The 18,542-nt window shown below is 33.7% G+C and overlaps 1 protein-coding gene across 3 annotated transcripts in view; it reads left to right on the forward strand.

The window, feature by feature from the left end:
- The window catches only part of LOC138696713 (uncharacterized), a 60,918-nt gene extending 43,246 nt beyond the window's left edge, over positions 1-17,672 (forward strand). Inside the window, exons 1-6 of one of the 3 annotated variants that reach the window (XM_069822032.1) lie at positions 6,358-6,443; positions 7,781-7,897; positions 13,135-13,262; positions 14,411-14,493; positions 15,241-15,327; positions 17,412-17,672. In XM_069822032.1, coding sequence (XP_069678133.1) covers positions 7,793-7,897; positions 13,135-13,262; positions 14,411-14,493; positions 15,241-15,327; positions 17,412-17,566 — 558 coding nt within the window. In that variant the 5' untranslated portion in view covers positions 6,358-6,443; positions 7,781-7,792 and the 3' untranslated portion in view covers positions 17,567-17,672. Of the gene's footprint in view, positions 1-6,357; positions 6,444-7,780; positions 7,898-13,134; positions 13,263-14,410; positions 14,494-15,240; positions 15,328-17,411 lie in introns of those variants that run through there. The other 2 variants (XM_069822031.1, XM_069822034.1) reach the window with 2 other exon arrangements.
- The last annotated feature ends 870 nt before the right edge of the window (positions 17,673-18,542 follow it).

Genomic DNA, 18,542 nt, shown 5'->3' on the forward strand with positions numbered 1-18,542 from the left:
GAAGAATTATGTTGTGTCAGTGAAGTGTGTTGTATCAGTGAAGAAGTATGTCGTGTCAGTGAAGTGTGCTGTGTAAGTGAAACGTGTTCCTGTCAGTGAAGCTTTATAGTTTATAGTGGCAGTGCAAAGTATTTGAACAGTGAAATGTTTTTGAAGTGTTAGTGAAATCAGGATAGAATCAGTGAAATGTGTCGTAGTTCCATTGCAGTGAGTGAGTTGACAGCGAAATGAGTGTAATGTTGAAAGGTACTTGTGCAGATATGAACATATCATACTCGTGGGTTTTAGTTCGATCTTAGTTTTAAGATACAAATTAGATTCATTTCAAATGTTATTTTAAGTGATCGTTTCATTTAATTTAGGATATTCCCTGTTGTTGTTGTTATTATTATTATTATTATTATTATTAATTATTGTTAGTATTAATTATTAGTATTATTATTAATTTTATTTTTAATTAATTAAGTTTATTATTGTCATTATGGAGTGTAATTAGTTACCACTGCCACCGGGTATATATCCATTGCAGTGTGAATAAATACATACATACACATAAAAATTTGTCGAGCTGGTTTTTATTGTGCTGACCTCAAATAATCAAGACAACACAATGATTATTAAAATATATACATAGTTCTGCTACAGTAGAAAGGCGATAGGCCTATTTGAATCACCTGGAAATATCCTAATCTAGCTTTGATATATGCTGACCACATAACCGCGAGATTACGCTGCATGTGAATTTATGACAATGTAATGAGGACTAAACAGAAAAAAAGTAGCCACATTAAGGGGTTAGGTACAGTTTACATCAGTAACATTTTTGGAAATATTCAACATTTTTTTCTTCCATTATTGTATCTTGTACGATATTGAAAATTGGTATGTGTAAAACACTGTCCTTCTGGTATATGAAAAAATATTTTTACGATTTAAAAAAATTATTTATATACATCTTTTTCAAAATTCAAAATGTGCAGTTCACTGTGCAGTGATGAAGCGTTTCCCTCATAACTCATAAACCTGTTATTTTTTTCAAGTTCTCTCCATTATTTTATTGCTGAAACTCATGTTTACAATATCTTGCACTTTCAACTACATTCCTTAATAAATAACATTTTTTTTATTTTGTGTTAGAAGAAAATACTGATATTTGACCATTTTGTAAAATGAATTTATGTTTTATCAGACAATCATCAAAGATAGAGAAGTTATATTGTATCATATCGTAGATATGACATGCATTAATGCACACAAGAAATTTCATCACAGAATGTTGGATAGGTTTTGAGTTATATGGGAAAAGCTTCATAACTGCACAGTGAACTGAATTTTGAAAGAAAAGAAAAGTAAATAATTTTTTTAATCGTAAAAATATTTTTTGATATAGCAGAAGGATAGTGTTTTACACATACTAATTTTCATTATTGTACAAGATACAGTAATGGAGGGAAAAATGTTGAATATTTCCAAAATTTTACTGCTGTAAGCTGCACCTAACTCCTTAATGAAGCAGACAGAATTGGTAGCGATTTGAGCTTACGATAAATCCACAAAATTAGAGTACAACTGTATTGTTTGAAAGAATAACGCTTTTCATATAGGCCTAATACATAGGCTTAAAACGGTTAAGTAATTAGCAGTTGATATGCGCTATACATTCTTTAGCTAAATTACACCCAGAACTTCTAACATGTAACCTAGTAACATATAATAAGAAAATTAGAATCGTGTTAATGTCTTCAATTTGATTGAATAAATTTATAGCCTATATGTATGAATTAATCAGCCTATATTATATTTGTATTCTATAATTTTGGAACATATATTTTTTCATAAATTGTCCTACTATATTCACGTACGATATTATTCTTCTCTATATTAATATTATATTATATAATTTCATTGCCGCTATAATTTTAATTTTAGTTCCTATTTTATTTTATTTTCTATATTGCTCTTATATTAATATATTATATTATATTATATTATATTATATTATATTATATTATATTATATTATATTATATTATATTATATTATATTATATTATATTATATTATATTATATTATATAATTTCACTGTAGCTGTAATTTTAATTTTAGTTCCTATTTTATTTTATTTTGTATATTCTCTTATAGGCCTATTAATAATATACCTGAACTGCGACCGAACACGAGCGCTGCACATTCAGTCCTCAAATTATGTTAATATTACTGTATCGCCTTTTATATATTGATTGTATTATTTTATTCCTATTTCTCTTGTTTAATTATATTCTGTATTCTGTATATTTAAATTTAAATAATAATAGTACATTATGCAACGAGCCTATAATGGTAGTAATTAAGACGCGAGTATGCTTGTTTATGAAACGAGCGCAAGCGAGTTTCATAATTTTCATAGGAGCGTCTTAATTGCCATTATAGGCAAGTTTCATACGACTTTTTATGCTCGACCATATTTCTAACTTGAAATTATTCATAAGTATTCATGTTATGGTTATCTAAGTAAGGAGCGGAACTGACCTTCTAAATTGTGAGATGTGCGCAGACGCGAAAGTATTGATTTTTTCCGAGGAACGAATGTCATTGACCTTGATATAATCTAGAGAATAACATAAACATTAATCTTGATATAACCTGGAAATTGATTTATAATTGAAAAACGAGATGACAAATTGAATTATTTATTTGAATATTATTTACAATTAACGCTAATTATTATAGTAACAGAACATAACCTTCTGCGACAGTATTGGATTTCCAGCCTCCGTGACGTTTCGCTAGTTGTCTTTCAATTGCATATCCGAGAATAATCGATACTTGCGGTTTTATAATGCTACAATGGTGATTTCCCATTGGCTGAACAACTGAGCTATAATGAATAGGTGTACTTTAATGAGGTGCATTAAAGGGCTACTACCAGGTGTATAATTACTACATTTCGGCATGGTCGAGCATAAAATAAAATAAAGAATTCTCTAGGTGAGAAGTATTGATTGTAATTCAGATGACGAAACTGTATGTAAAAATTGCACAGTAAGGCCTTTATGCAGATAATATTGTTTAGTCAACTGTCCGAAGACAGGTTTGAACCTCACAAGTGATATACAGTACCAACATGACACCAATTATGAGGCAACTAGGCCAGGAGATAATAGGGTAGGATTGCCAGGTCCATTTCCCTCCATTGCTTACATCGCCGATTAGCTACATATTACACTAATCAGACTTCAGATGCATACAAACAAATGTTTTTCCTCTGACATTGTCAAGTGAGATGCAGGCCTACTGCCTGATAATAGATGCAGGCCTACGTAGCAGCCAGAACCTCAATGAGAGGTATGCAGATAATGTGTGTGTATTTAGTGCATGTGTAAAAAGTGCGTCATAATGTGATATATTAATACTTATATTCATTGTTTGCATTTACACATACATATGTAATGTATGTATGTATGTATGTATGTATGTATGTATGTATGTATGTATGTATGTATGTATGTATGTATGTATGTATGTATGTATGAATGTATGTATGTATGTATGTATGTGTGCTTGCATTGTGCAATGGTAAAGTTGCTGTCGCAAGCATGTGAATTTGCTGTTGAAAATACGTTTGTGAGGTTGAAAATTTTTTGCTTGTGTTCGGTTGGTTGAAAGTGGTATTCGTGTGTGAGGTAGCAAGTATGCGTTTGTTTGCTATTGGAAATGTGTGGGCGTATGCTATGTCAAATGTATGTGTTCGCGCAGTTGCACGTGTTTGCTATTGCGAGGTGTTGCGTTTGTGCGAATAAAAACGTGTGCAGTGTGTACGATATATTACTTAATCATTTGTGTTTGTATGCCACTTAGCACGACTTTGCTAATCAACATTTTATGTCTTGTAACCCACATGTATTCTCCTATTAGTATATTAACTGTATAATACGAGTATATCTCAAATGAATTAATCGTCGAATTTATCTCGGGCATTTTAGGTCTTACAAATTGTGTGTATGTGTGTGTGTGAGTGTGTATATTCCCCTCATGTTATGTAACTGATTTTGATTATGTGTAATTTTCGACTTTATTTTATATATTATGTAACCGATCTTGATTATTTGTAATTTTATATTATGTAACTGATCTTGACTATTGTAATTTTCTACTATATTTTATGTAATTTCTAAGGTATTTTCTTTTGTGTTGTGTTGTGTTTCTTTTGACTATTGTAATTTTCTACTATATTTTATGTAATTTCTAAGGTGTTTTCTTTTGTGTTGTTTTGTAATCTAATTTTGTATTTCATGTATATTATTGAAACCTGGTTGAGTGGAAGAGAAGGCCTCATGGCCTTAACTCTGCCAGGCAAAATAAACCTACTACTACTACTACTACTACTACTACTACTACTACTACTACTACTACTACTACTATTACGTCTACTACGTTTGCTATTATTTGAACGTGTATGCAAGGATTTATGTGAGTGCGGTTGCCAATGTTTGCGTGTACACGGTTTAATAATATTAAGTTATACTGAAGAATTCCGTTTACAAATACTACATTAATCACCACTGCGCCATCTGAAGAACTTCCTCATTTGGGCCAATAGTGAAGTGAGATATATTTTCTCAGAAGCAACGAGATAAAATTATGATTTGAAGGCACTAACTCTGGTCTGTATGGATAATTCTAGCACAGCTCACGAGTGACTTCGACACGGTTTACCATAGTGACATGTGAGAAAATCACACCGATTCTCGGGAGTTATGGTACAATTTTTTTTATAGGGATTAATGTGTCCAATGTTGCAGAGTAGTAATCTAAACTGATGAATATATTCGCTAGAAGAATCTGTTTAAACAGTCTGAACACATACTACTTCACTAACAATCTTGATGAAAGGATTACTCAATCGTTAGGGATAATGAATCCATCAGTTTGGTGATAATGGGGAAAAACAGTACTTCTTCAGTTTTTATTATAGTATGACTAAAAATTATACTCGGCAAATCATCATACCAATCAAAATCATAGTACACAAATATTTATACAAAAGAGAAAAATGGAAAGTTATTAGACTGTAGTCGTAACAAATTGTCAGTTAAATACGTACGTAGGTTATAAAATGTATATACAGAGTGAATTATAATTACATTATGAACAAATTCATACCTTGTTAAAGTCAAAGTTTGTGTGTGTGATTATCGTTGCAATTATTTTCACTTGTGTATGTGGTTGCAAGTGTTTGCACACGTGGTGAGGTTTCAAGGATTTGCACGAGCGAGTGTGTCTATGTGTCCGATGTTGCAAATATTTGTGTGTTGTTTGTTAAAAGCCTTTGCGTGCGCGTTTGTACCGGTTGCAAGTATTTGTGCTCACGTTTAAGTGTGTGATTGATTTTTAACTGTTAGAGTAATGTGATGACGAAAGGATAGAAGGGCTCGAACCCGGGTTTTCAGCTCTACGTGCTGATAGTTTATCCACTAAGCCACACCAGATTCAAGCACTGATGACGGATCGAACTCTTCTCAGTTTAAGTTCTACCTCTTTGTTCTCCTTTGGTGACCTACCCTCATATACTGTGTCACAAAATATGTGGCAGTGGCACAATGTCCAACACTATGCACAGAGGTGCACTCATTACGAGGCCGAGTTCCGACGAAACAAGGCACCGTCTTGAAACACGAAGCGATTACTTACGCTTATTATATTATCATATGGTAACGCAAAATTTCTGCACGTAAATATCATATGCGCTTCGGTACATCATAGTAAAATGTTATAGTAATGTCAAACCAATAATCAAATCATTGCTTTAATTCCTCACAGTGTTAATCATCCGCCAGTATAAAATAATGACGGCCTGGTTCTTTAGCCTACTTCAGTCGCTGCTTTGAAAAAGATGTTATGTTTTATTTAACGACGCTTGCAACTGTCGAGGTTATATTAGCGTCGCTGGTGTGCCGGAATTTTGTCCCGCAGGAGTTTTTTTTTACATGCTAGTAAATTTATTGACGTGAGCCTGTCGCATTTGGGCACACTTAAATACCAACGACCTGGCTCGGGATCGAACCCGTAACCTCGGGCATAGAAGGCCAGCGCTATACCAATTGAGCCAGCCAGGCCGACAAGAAGCTTGCATGAGCTATTATATTATATATTATATTTCTTTTTTTTGCATAATTCGAGTAAGAAGTTACGGTCGTCATATATTATTATTATTATTTACTCATTTGTATGTAGTTTTTACTTGTCTTTCCATTATTCTTCATATTTTAGAATAGCGCCTCACGTTGTCACTGATGTCGCAACACAACGTGATAAAGAACGTTTTTAAACAAAATTTAACTTATGTAGGGTTTATCAACCTAGACCTACATATAGGCACATGACCGTAAGTGAAGTACGAAGAAGCTCACACACAACCAGCTTTGTGTGAATTGCAAGTCTCGAGTGAGTATGGGAATAACTATAGCGTAAACCTTTAGCCTATTCATCACTTGTCTAAAACTCGTAATTAAAAAAATTACAAGCGTGTCGCTGCTAATAAATATATAGACCAACAAGACTAGAAAAGGATATTTTTCTGAATAAACAGCATTTCATCGATAAGGGAAGAACCTTTGGTAACAAAAGAAAGTCTGCGAGAAAGGAATTTGAAATATATTATGAGAAAGCAATTTGGGTTTAATAATCAGGAATTGAATGCCGAGTCATTTAATAACTCGAAATTGACCAAATTAAACATATCTGTATCCAAACTTTAAAGATGACAGAATGAATTTAAAAAATAAAAGTACACCTTCCAAGCAGTTTGTTTCCAGCTATTGTTAATGCAATCAAAGAAGTTCATGAAACTAGTAACGAACTATAGGTACACATTATTTCAATTCTTATTAGGTGGTTGTCATTATCTCTTAACTGCACGAAATTAGGTAGCCTAATCTTGCGATCTAAAAATTTAGTTTTTTTTTGTGCATTAGTGTTAATTTCTTCATTTTTCGCTTCTTCTTTTCCTGCATTAGAAGATAAGTGTCATAAATCAGCGATTTTCAACTCTTTTAAGGTCAGTCACACCGATGAAGATGCCAAAGTTGTCGAATATAACACCACATTTTGATAAGGACAGACTTTATAATAAAATAACTGTTATTACATTGTGTAAAAAGTCTAATTGATAATAATTTGTTTGCCATTGTGTTATTTGCTAAAACAAAAAATCTTTAAGAACAACACAGCATTAGTAACAGCGAGAAAGATAAGATGGGACATCAGATGCAGATTTGAATTTTTTACACTACATAGATAGGGGAGAGTTGGATAATATCGGACATCGGATAATATCGGACAGTGAGTTTCTTTCATCTACAACCAGATGACATGGTTACGTTTCTGTGATGTCGCATACAGTTACGTAACCACGTCATTCAGGTACTACCATCTGTGATAGATGAAAGAAACGCACTGTCCGATATTACCCGATGTCCGATACTGCTCAACTCTCCCCTATGTTTGGAAACAAAATTAGTTCAAGCGCAAAACTCTTCTTTAACGTGATACGAAAAGCTACTTCATTACGCAACTAAACACTGTCTTGAATATTGGCAATGACTTTAAAAACTCTTACTGCCTACTACATTAAAATTTATTATTGAAAGTTTTCGCACTATGATATCTCGAAACAAAATCGTATTCCTGGAATATGCTTGTTTTTTAATGTGGAATGATTGTTAGTTTCATGTCTAGAGAATTAAAACTATACGAATTAAAAGTTTCAATTGTCTTCACAGGTGCTAATAAAGATGTTGCTCCTGCTATGTTTGACTTTATTCGCTGGTGCGATTTTCACTTCCAGTAATGGGTGTGATATTGGTCCATTACCTTTCACAAACTTTGACTTTAACAAGGTATGAATTTGTTCATAATGTAATTAGAATTCACTCACAATAATATACACATTTTATAACCTACAGTATGTACGTATTTAACTGACAATTTATTGCGACTACAGTCTTATAAGTCCAGACTTAGAAACTTACTACCCGAAAAAAAAGTTAACTATGATAAGGATAATATAGTCAGTGAATTCAGAGATCGTCAGAGTCAGTGGGTGGACGGGTGGCGGTTGGAAGGACAGACACTGTAGCATGACAAGAAAAACAATACTTATATTGTACACTTCAGCAAAATAATTTGTTGGTGTTTTTGATTTATCTTATTTTTAAAACAAATTACAAAGATACAATATATACACTATAGGTGACTAGTTGCAGGAAATGGGACCTAAATCGGATTTTTCATTTTTTTTTTTTTGTGGTTTCAAAAAGAGAATGACATATTGAGAATTAAAGAAATCCATTGTTCTAGGTGCTATAGTTTTTAATATATTACTTATTGAATGTTGATATTACATTATGTACTTTCGAGCAAATGCAATGAAAGTTTTCATTTGTTTTCTTAGCAGCTATAAGAAAGATTTTGGTATTTAAGAAGCACTGTGTAAAACTACGCCCTACTTTAGTGATTAAAAAAAGCCTACATGTAGCGCAAGATGTCAAAACATAGAAATGCAGTTTTTACACCGCAAATTCGTTATTTTGTTCACCTGTAAAATTTCCTTTTACGACTTTAGGTCCCTTTTCGCGCAATGGGTCACATATACAACATGAGGTGAACATACCTGATACTAATGTATAAGTACTATAAAATGTGCATATTATAGCCGATCTGTATTAACACTAGTTTATTTTCATTTCTCTTTTCTTAGATTATTTTTACAGCGTTACAGTGAACCACAACAGTCATTCTAAGTGTGTCAAATACCAGTTTTCTCCTCTTTTCTGTAAAACCATTTTTGTGCTGCGAAAAACTCCACTCAACATAACACGACGCGATTGGAGCAAAACAAGGAATACGGTATATTATTGATATTTATATGAGATATTTTAGATGCACTTTTATCAAAAAGCATGTTTCTTATTCCACATAAATGTAAATAGCCACTGTTTTGTGGAAGAATTTTATTTAGTTTCCGTTTTACTTGTTCGGTAAGTGATGCTTTTGGTGTCTTGTTGATATTTTGGGCCAGTTCATCGAGCAGAGTCGTGAGATTCATCTACAGATATCCATATTTTGTTGTCTGCCACGACTTGCCTTATTTTGTGCAATGTACTTTCATAGCATATTTTTAAATAGCCATTCCTTAAAGTAACATCAGATGGGAGTTTTCTAGAAGTAGCCTACATTTCTCCATGAAAGCTCTGAAGTAAGGACTGTTTACTTTACTGAAAAGGATATTAGCAGCTGCCACCATTTCAAAGAGATCAAGAAAAAATTGTGATTATTTGAAACTGTGACGAAACTAATGGTAACTCCTCTTTTTTTAATGTTCTGAAAGAAGTTTAAGATTTTACGCGTGTTTTTTGCTGTTACAATGATCTCTTACGAATCGACGTTTATCCCCTCGTATCTCAGCATCACATGTGATGATGTGCCCATTTCACTGAGTGATGCGGAACTCTAATCAGCAGGCCTGTCCAACAAGCGCCAGGATAGCTGTGCCGCTACAGCTCTGCCACCAGCCAAACCAATGCTCTGGACGTAGTTGACCTGAACCAGCGGTATTCTACACGTTCGGGTATCAAGTTTCTAAGTCTGCCAATTACTAGGCTTCGTATTCCAGCTACCTAAAGACTGAAGTTAAAGACACATTGGGTATATAGTACGCCGAACACAAGTAATGCAACGGATAAGGATATAAACAAACAGGTCGTCGCTGCGTGTTCGTGGGGTACAGTCAACTTCCGACAAGCTATACTAGGAAACACATTCTAGAGTCGTGATGTTCATTTTCGTCGTGATCTTTGCAGTGAATAATAACGTGCATTCGTAAGTTACGGAACTTGAACATATGCGGATGTCACTTGAAATGATTTTATATTGCAAGACATTCTTTCAATAGCACATGAAGTTATTGGTGCATGATGTAGTACAATATATTCTTATTGTGCAATATTTTTTCGTGTTTCATTAAGATATTCCATCTCGCTCTTTACTAAAAACTCATTAATTGTCTATGTACTTTTCTAGGAAATGGAGATTATTTAATTTATTAATTGGGATGTTGGCATTGAACATCATCGTAGGTTACACAAATCCATGCTAAAAGTCGAGTTAATATCTTCATAATTTTCAGATTTTTATGGTACTGGTTCTTTTTATTACGTTCAACACACTTTCTGTGCCTTTTGATATTTCAGTGTCTTTCAGTACACTGTTCTTTGTCACTTTTACGTTTATTTTACAAAATTTATATGTAATGTTGTCTATATTGACAGTAAAAATATTAGTTCAAATATCCTCAACTGTGCCCCGCAATATTACACGCTCTGGAATGAACCTTCAATCAGCCACAAAGGTGTAGTTATTTAATACAACTAGTAAGGGCAGCGATCGATAAAATTACTCACATGATTGCGTCCTGATTTTCACTTTTTAGAAGAAGAGGGCAGAGGATGCGCAACTATTTTGTGTACGAACGTATCTGTATCTGCGCTGGGACGTCACATATACTTCGAATCAGGCAACTTCATTCCAGTTTATAGGTAGCTGAAATACGGCGTCTACTAATAACTTTCCATTTTTCTCATTTTGTATAAATATTTGTGTACTATGATTTTGATTGGTATGATGATTTACCGAGGATAATTTTAGTCATACTATAATAACAACTGAAGACTGACTGTTTTCCCTCATTATCATCAAATTGATGGGTTCTTTATCCCCAACCACTGAATAATCCTTTCATCAAGATTGTTAGTGAAGTAGTATATGCTCAGACTGTTTAAACACATTCTTCTAGCGAATATATTCATCAGTTTAGAATGCTACTATGCAACATTGGACATATTAATCCCTACAAAAAATTGTACCATGACTCCCGAGAATCGGTGTGATTTTCTCACTATTACTATGGTAAACCGTGTCGAAGTCAATCATGAGTTGTGCTAGAATTATGCTTACAGGGTTAATGCCTTCAGATCATAATTTTATCTCTTTGCTCCTCAGAAAATATCTCTCACTTCACTATTAGCTCAAATGAGGGAGTTCTTCAGATGGTGCAATGGTGATTAATGTAGTGTCTGGAAACGGAATTTTTCAGTATAATATTATTAAATTTATCAAATGTTAATTGAAATGTATTAATTAATTTAGAGATTAAGTGGAGACATAATTCCTGTTCATTTTGTTATAATATGTAATTATATTTCTTATTATTGCTTAGTATAGAGGGAAAAAGTTCCTAAATTTTTCGGAAAACACCAGTAATTTCAGAAAGCGTCATTTTCTTCCAGATTTTATGTCTTCGGCTTTATTAAAAGTGTTTCCGTGTACCCGTTCGTCCGCTGAGCAACATAATATTTGTAGAATTGCATTAAGTTAATATTCTATGTATACTAATACTAATAAAATGGTAAAGGTATCCCCATAAAATGCCATGAAGGCACTTGGGGGGCATGGAGGTAGAGCCCCATGCTTTCCATGACCTCGGCACTAGAATGAGGTGGTGTGGTCGGCACCACGCTCTGACCGCCATTTACCCCCGGGAAAGACCCGGTACTCAATTTTATAGGAGGCTGAGTGAACCTCGGGGCCGTTCTGAAAGTTTGGCAACGAGAAAAAATCCTGTCACCACCTGGGATCGAAACCTGGACCTTCCAGTCCGTAGCCAGCTGCTCTACCAACTGAGCTACCCGGCCATACTAATACTAATACTAATAATAAATCTGTACCCTAAATTTTTCTGGTAATTTTCGATTTTCCAAAAATAATTGGTCCTAACATATACAATTAACCACCTTGAAACCGAAAATCGCTTTTTTGAAATTTTTGTTTGTATGTCTGTCTGTCTATCTGGATGTTTGTTACCTTTTCACGCGATGATGGCTGAAAGGATTTCGATGAAAATTAGAATATAAATTAAGTTCGTTGTAACTTAGATTTTAGGCTATATGGCATTCAAAATACTTTATTTAAAAGGGGGCCTGAATTAAATAAATCGAAATATCTCGCTTATTATTGATGTTTGTGAAAAATGTTACATAACAAAAGTTTCTTTAAAAATCATTTTCAATACGTTTTATTCTTTGAAAAATTTTGATAGGACTGATATTTAAGGGGATAAATGAGTTTTAAAATTAAAATAACTGCCATCTAAGGCCGTATAATGAAATAAAAAACAAATGACTTCGTCTATAAGGGGCCTTGGACAGCAACAATCGAAAGCTATGAAAGATAGCCTACAGAGAATTTTTCTGTATTTGTATGAAGTAATATCGGAAGCTAAATTAACCGATTTGTATAATTAATTATTATTTGACCATTGGAAAGTGTAGTTTCTCTAGATGGGCATAATGCTATAATGTTATTACAGTAACTTCTGATATAATATAATATAATATAATATAATATAATATAATATAATATAATATAATATAATATAATATAATATAATATAATAGGCCTATATGTAATGTAATATTATATAATATAATTCAAGTTATTTGAAGGTTCAGAATCATAGTGGGCCAAACGCCATTTACTGAATACGTAGAAAACAAGGGTTAAAATTAAGTTATTACCATAATTCAATGGAATTCTATAACAAGTAAAATAAAGTATACACATTAAATCTAAATGATGTCAATGTTCATTAAACTATGGTTGCATTTAACAAAAATTAGAAACATGTTAAAGGAATTGTCATTGCACCAATGAGTGGTCTCTGGACCAAAATGATCGCATTTTAATTATTTGGATGCAATTTAAATTAAGTAACATATTAAACGATTTATCCTTCTATCAAACACGAATGTTCCCTGGATCAAATGTCCTATTTTAATTATGCCATTACTTTATATTTATTTCTAACTAACGGGTGAAGCGGAGTGCACGGGTACGGCTAGTTATAAATATTCATGCAATAACGCTAATTAACAATCGCTCTTTTTCATCCAGTGTCTCAATTGTAGTTGGTCAAATATATAAATCCATTTTAATATGATGGAAGTTAGACTGTAGGCTATACTGTTGTGTTCTTTATTAGCATTAAGAACAGTTTGACGGACATCAAATTGCGTTACAGTACAATGGTCAATGGATCTGGTTATATTACACCAAAAGTGATGTGTTCTCTACTATTGGGTGCATCCTAGATGTCAACATCCCTCAAGGTGACGAGAGCGTTACGATTACAGTATCGTACAACCGTGTGTAAGTGATATTTACATTTTAACAGACGGTTTTTTTTGCAATTACATTAATCTACATAACAAAGTATTATGGTCTGAAATGTTAGTTTCTCCCTCATAATGTTTATTATACTATGTTTGAACTTTAATCGAGCTTGCACGATTCGCTAATTAAGACGCCGTCTTCATGGAAAAGTAACATTTTGGGATGGCGTTAATAAATTTACATCCAAAGATCTGTGGTGATTTAATTGATTGGGTCAGTCTATTCATATAAGTTCACGTTGAAGTACGTATTGCAGTCGGGCATAATTTCCTCCAAATTTGAAATAATATTTTTACATTTCTACTAACAATTACAGTCAATAAAACGTCGTAAAATAAATCAATTAAAAAGTAAAAACAAACGCAGTAGGACATACGTCACACTGGAGATAAGAAATGTTCTATTGCTTGTCAAAGGGTAATTAACGTAGTTAATATTATTTCTGATAACTAAATAAACTAGTGTATTGTATTAGATTTTATGCTCGACCATGCCGAAATGTAGTAATTATACACCTGGTAGCAGTCCTTTAATGCGTGTCATTAAAGTACACCTATTCATTAAAGTTCAGGTTTTTTATTATTCTCGGATATGCAATCGAAAGACGAGGGAAACGTCACGGAGGCTGGAAATCCAATACTGTCGCAGAAGGTTATGTTCTGTTACTATAATAATTAGCGTTAATTGTAAATAATATTCAAATAAATTCAATTTTTCATCTCGTTTTTCAATTCTAAATCAATTTCGAGATTATACATTCTCTGCATTACATCAAGGTCAATGACATTATTGTTCCTCGGAAAAAATCAATACTTTCGCGTCTGCGCACATCTCACAATTCAAGAGCTATGAACAAGGTCACTTCCGATCTTCTGTCAGATACAAATAAAATGTATACTTCTGAATAATTTCAAGTTAGAAATATGGTCGAGCATAAAAAGTCGTTTGAAACTTGCCTATAATAGTAATTAAGACGCTCGTATGAAAATTATGAAACTCGCTTGCGCTCGTTTCATAAACAAACATACTTGCGTCTTAATTACTTTCATTATTGGCTCGTTGCATAATGTACTATTCTTCATACATGTATACACGTCTAAAAGTATTATGTATTGATCCAACAGGCAGAAGCGAAATCAAGTTATCAAGGGATTTGTGAGGGAATGGAACTCAACAGGTTATTCACACGAATACGACAACATATCAGGTGAATTTAGATTTAAACATTAAGTAAATCTGCCTTTAATTGTATGATTATGAATTTGTGAAGAATATATTATATTGTGGGAGTAGACGTGCAGAGATCATGAAAAAAAATACAACCTGTTTCCAAAGTACTGTAAGTCTGACTTTCAGTAAATTATGGCGTATAACCTGGCGGATAAATTATGATGAATCAGGTGGCGTGTGTAAAGGGCGCTATACACTCAAAGAGTATCGAAGGCTTATCAAGAAATTTCTAAGTACTTTTCGATCATAGATCAGGGTATTACGCTTTGTATATTGATTTAAACGGAGTTATCCAATCGATAAGATTCTGTTTGTATGGGGCCCCTTGGAATAGTCCTTCCATTTTTGTCTTGTTTTGTTTCCATTACAGTTTCCCTAGTTGACCGTAATAATGTAACAATGACATTAAAATTTAATGATGTAGAACACTATAGGAACTCATGCGAATTTGTTTCATGTGCGTACTCTCTTGTTGTAACTGCTGTGAGCATTGAATTTGCTTTATACTGACCACCACGTGCGAGGGAGTCTGCTACCTCCAAGTGTCTGACATTTGTTCATAATTATAAAAAAGTGAACCAAAATACCCGATATTCGTTTTGGTTTGAGTAAGAATAAAGCATGAGATTGACAAAAGGCAGTTTCTGAATGTAGCCTATCATTACGGTTCAGAAGCTCAAATTTGGGATTTATTGTATTGAATACAAATATTCTGTTGTTGCAGTACCCTGGAGTAACAATTTGTTCATCATGGGAATCGATTACGAAAAATACGTGATTACAAAATGTTGCCTGGTAGGAGAGGCTACTCGTAAGTATATCTTAAATTACTGACTGTTTTGGTATATGCCTAGTACTTAATGACCAGGCTTCGGCCTAGGGACACAGAGTAACCAGTATGAGATTTAGAGTTCACGGAGTATAAATGACGTCATGACCCTGTTTAGGAAGTGATTGCAACAGCAAAGGTGGGTCCGTAATATGCATTACCGTTGTGTGTAAGCCTATTGCTGCTTGGCTGCGGTACGTGTAACAGGCTTCGGCGTAGGGACACCTGATTGAAAGTTAATTCTTTAATGGTAGACATTTATTGCCTACACTAGGAATGTACTGTATATACTGCATCTGTACAGGGTGATATATATCTTTTGCCGTACTGTGATGGACTGGTTACATGTAGAGACACGAAGTAAAGGCGCGCTCCATCTCCCACTCCAATCGACCAACAAAACACTATCGTCCGTGCGTTCTGAACTTCATGCGTTTCTGTACCCAGGACCGAAACCTGCTGATGACACTTCTCAAATGCCTGAGTGTCTTGGAAATAATTTTAATTGAAAAACAATATAGAATAGCACGTGAATTTCAAAGGACGATAAAATACTTAGGATGGCTTTCTCTGAGAGGGACGGAACTTTGGAACATCTGAGTCGTATATTTAGTGTATGCTGAATAATACAGTCCCTGGTACAGACTCCAGAACAAATTCATCAGCCATTTCTTGGGGACGTTCAAAATCCATAGCAACACCTATCTTCAGTTTAGTGAGTTTATGTCATAATTTGGATACACGACTTCTGTGTTGTGAACTATTAATTAGCTCACTGAGTTGTTCTACTTCCAACTGTTTGTATTGCTGGCACTGCTTTGCGATTTTATGTATGGTTCGTCCTAATGGTTACTATAAAAAAACTTCGAGTCTTAGATTCCCGATATAAAATTCAGGATAGGTCAATGTATATTAGAAGGTGATCAAATATTTAGCATTGTTTCTTGTGGAAGGGAAGTGACACTATTGATTCCGTGTCATAGATTTACAGCACTTAAAAGAGCTTCATCTCTCATAGACGTTCCCAGGAAAAATTAGTGGACCATTTCTCGTCTACAGTGAGGGACGAATCAGACCCTCTGGGGGCTTCCTATAGTCTACTTTATCTAGACCGCACTTTCCTTTTTATAGACGAATCAAACAACCTGGATGATCCCTGTACTTGACCTGGCACGCACTTTCCTTTTTAGGAACGAATCATACACCCTAGATGCTTCTTGTACTTGATTTGGACTACATTTTCCTTTTCAGAGACGAATCAAACCCCTTGGTGCTAACTATACAGTACATGAATTAGATCGCACTTTCTTTTTAGGGACGAATAAAACCTGGGTTATCCTTATGCTTGACCTGAACTGCACTTCACGTTTTTAGGGAAAAATCAAACCCCCAAGTACTTCCTCTACTTGTTCTGAATTTCATTTTCCATCTTAAGGACGAATCAGAAACTCCTAGGTGCACACTCTACATGACGTGAACCACACTATTATTTTCTTTAGACATGTATCAAACCCCCTCGATGTACGGCTTTCTGCAAACCAGCATTTGCACCAAAATACCGTCATAGATTTGGTGAAACCTCCTGTGTGGCAGTACACAACGTAATTTTTCAGGAAGAAGAAAAATTAATTAACAATCGATGAGCCTACATAAGAATAACTTACTAAGTAATTTGGTAGAAAACCTTGGTGAATATGATGAACATATAAGACATCATCGAGGATCAGTGTGGGCCTATTGATATTTGATTAATGTTTTCTTCCTCCTGAAACATTATTTTCTGTACTGTCACATGGGAAGTTTCATAAAATCAACGACGTTATAAGAAACAATTATACTTCTACATTTTAGCGAACATTTTTTTAACATGGAACAACTCCTTTGTCTTATCAGTACAAAAAGTTCCTTTTTTAGTATATATGAAATGTGTATATGTATTTAATATATGAATTATGTTATATTAATTTAAATTTTATCTTGGTAATTTTTTTTTTTATTTTCTCAAAGATAATTCCGTTCACTAATGCAAATTAATAACTCAAATACTGGTATGTGTTCGTTTACAGCTCACATATATGTTGGTTTTCGTATGATGAATCCTAACGAAGATGCGATAGAGGCTGCAAACAAGACGTTACAAGAAAACGGCATGAGTCTAAAGGATCTAGGAAGATTCTCTGACTGCGATGAGTCCTGGAAACTGCTGGGCGTTGAATCATAAACACATGCTCATTGGAACTTAAAGTGTCTCTATACAATTATATATTAATGCAATTTAATTAACAATGAAAAATAATTAATAAAGTGTGTACATTGAAATTATGGTAGACGAGTGTTTTCTTTTATAGAAATGTATTACATAATGTCACAATATATTTTCTTACATACCAATGCATCCTCTCCCCATTGTTTTCATCCATATCTGATATTGTGTCTTAGTGAATTAGTATACTTTTGTGCGAGATCGTGCGTTTCCGCACAAAACCAATCCGCGGTAATTCTAAAATTCCACATTCAGTATTCCCAACCTGACACACATAACAATTTCCCTCTTCTTACCGCTTAAGTGACATATTGATTTTACTGCTTTAGACTTTTAACATATTATTTTTAGAGACGTTCAATATAGTAATAATTATAAATTGGAAACTTGCCACTGAAATTTCACCTAAATTGCACTGTTAATTATTGTTTTTAAATATTTGCAAAAATTAAGTAAACTCTTCAACTCCACTAAAGTTACTGCATTCGTGATGCATGTAACATTAAGGAAGCCGTTTGTTTTAAGTTCACATTTATAGAATGGGGGGAAAAAGACAGACGTATATCACGGCCTTCTGGAGTATAGTAAACACAGAAAACATTTTAAAGCAACAATGTTGAAGATAGGTATTTTTGTTTTGCAAATTTGCCGTCATTGAACAGAAACCAAGATGGAGATTTCATTGCAACTAATTAGAAATTCCTCTTTCAGGTATGTAATAAACGATCTTCGCACAAAACAATGTACGATACACGAGCGGTATGTTTTCTTTCAATTCTCGGAAATTAAAAAAGCTCAACTACGTTTCGCTTTTTCAAACTTTTCCTCGAACATGAAAACTTCAACATACCGCTCTTGTAACGCATATTACTATTGATGCTGTCACGAAAATTTTTTCGTTAAGATTCTTATTAGGACAATCCTTCGGCGTTTT

The sequence above is a fragment of the Periplaneta americana genome, chromosome 3 (assembly GCF_040183065.1).
Source record: "Periplaneta americana isolate PAMFEO1 chromosome 3, P.americana_PAMFEO1_priV1, whole genome shotgun sequence".
Classification (NCBI taxonomy): domain Eukaryota; kingdom Metazoa; phylum Arthropoda; class Insecta; order Blattodea; family Blattidae; genus Periplaneta; species Periplaneta americana.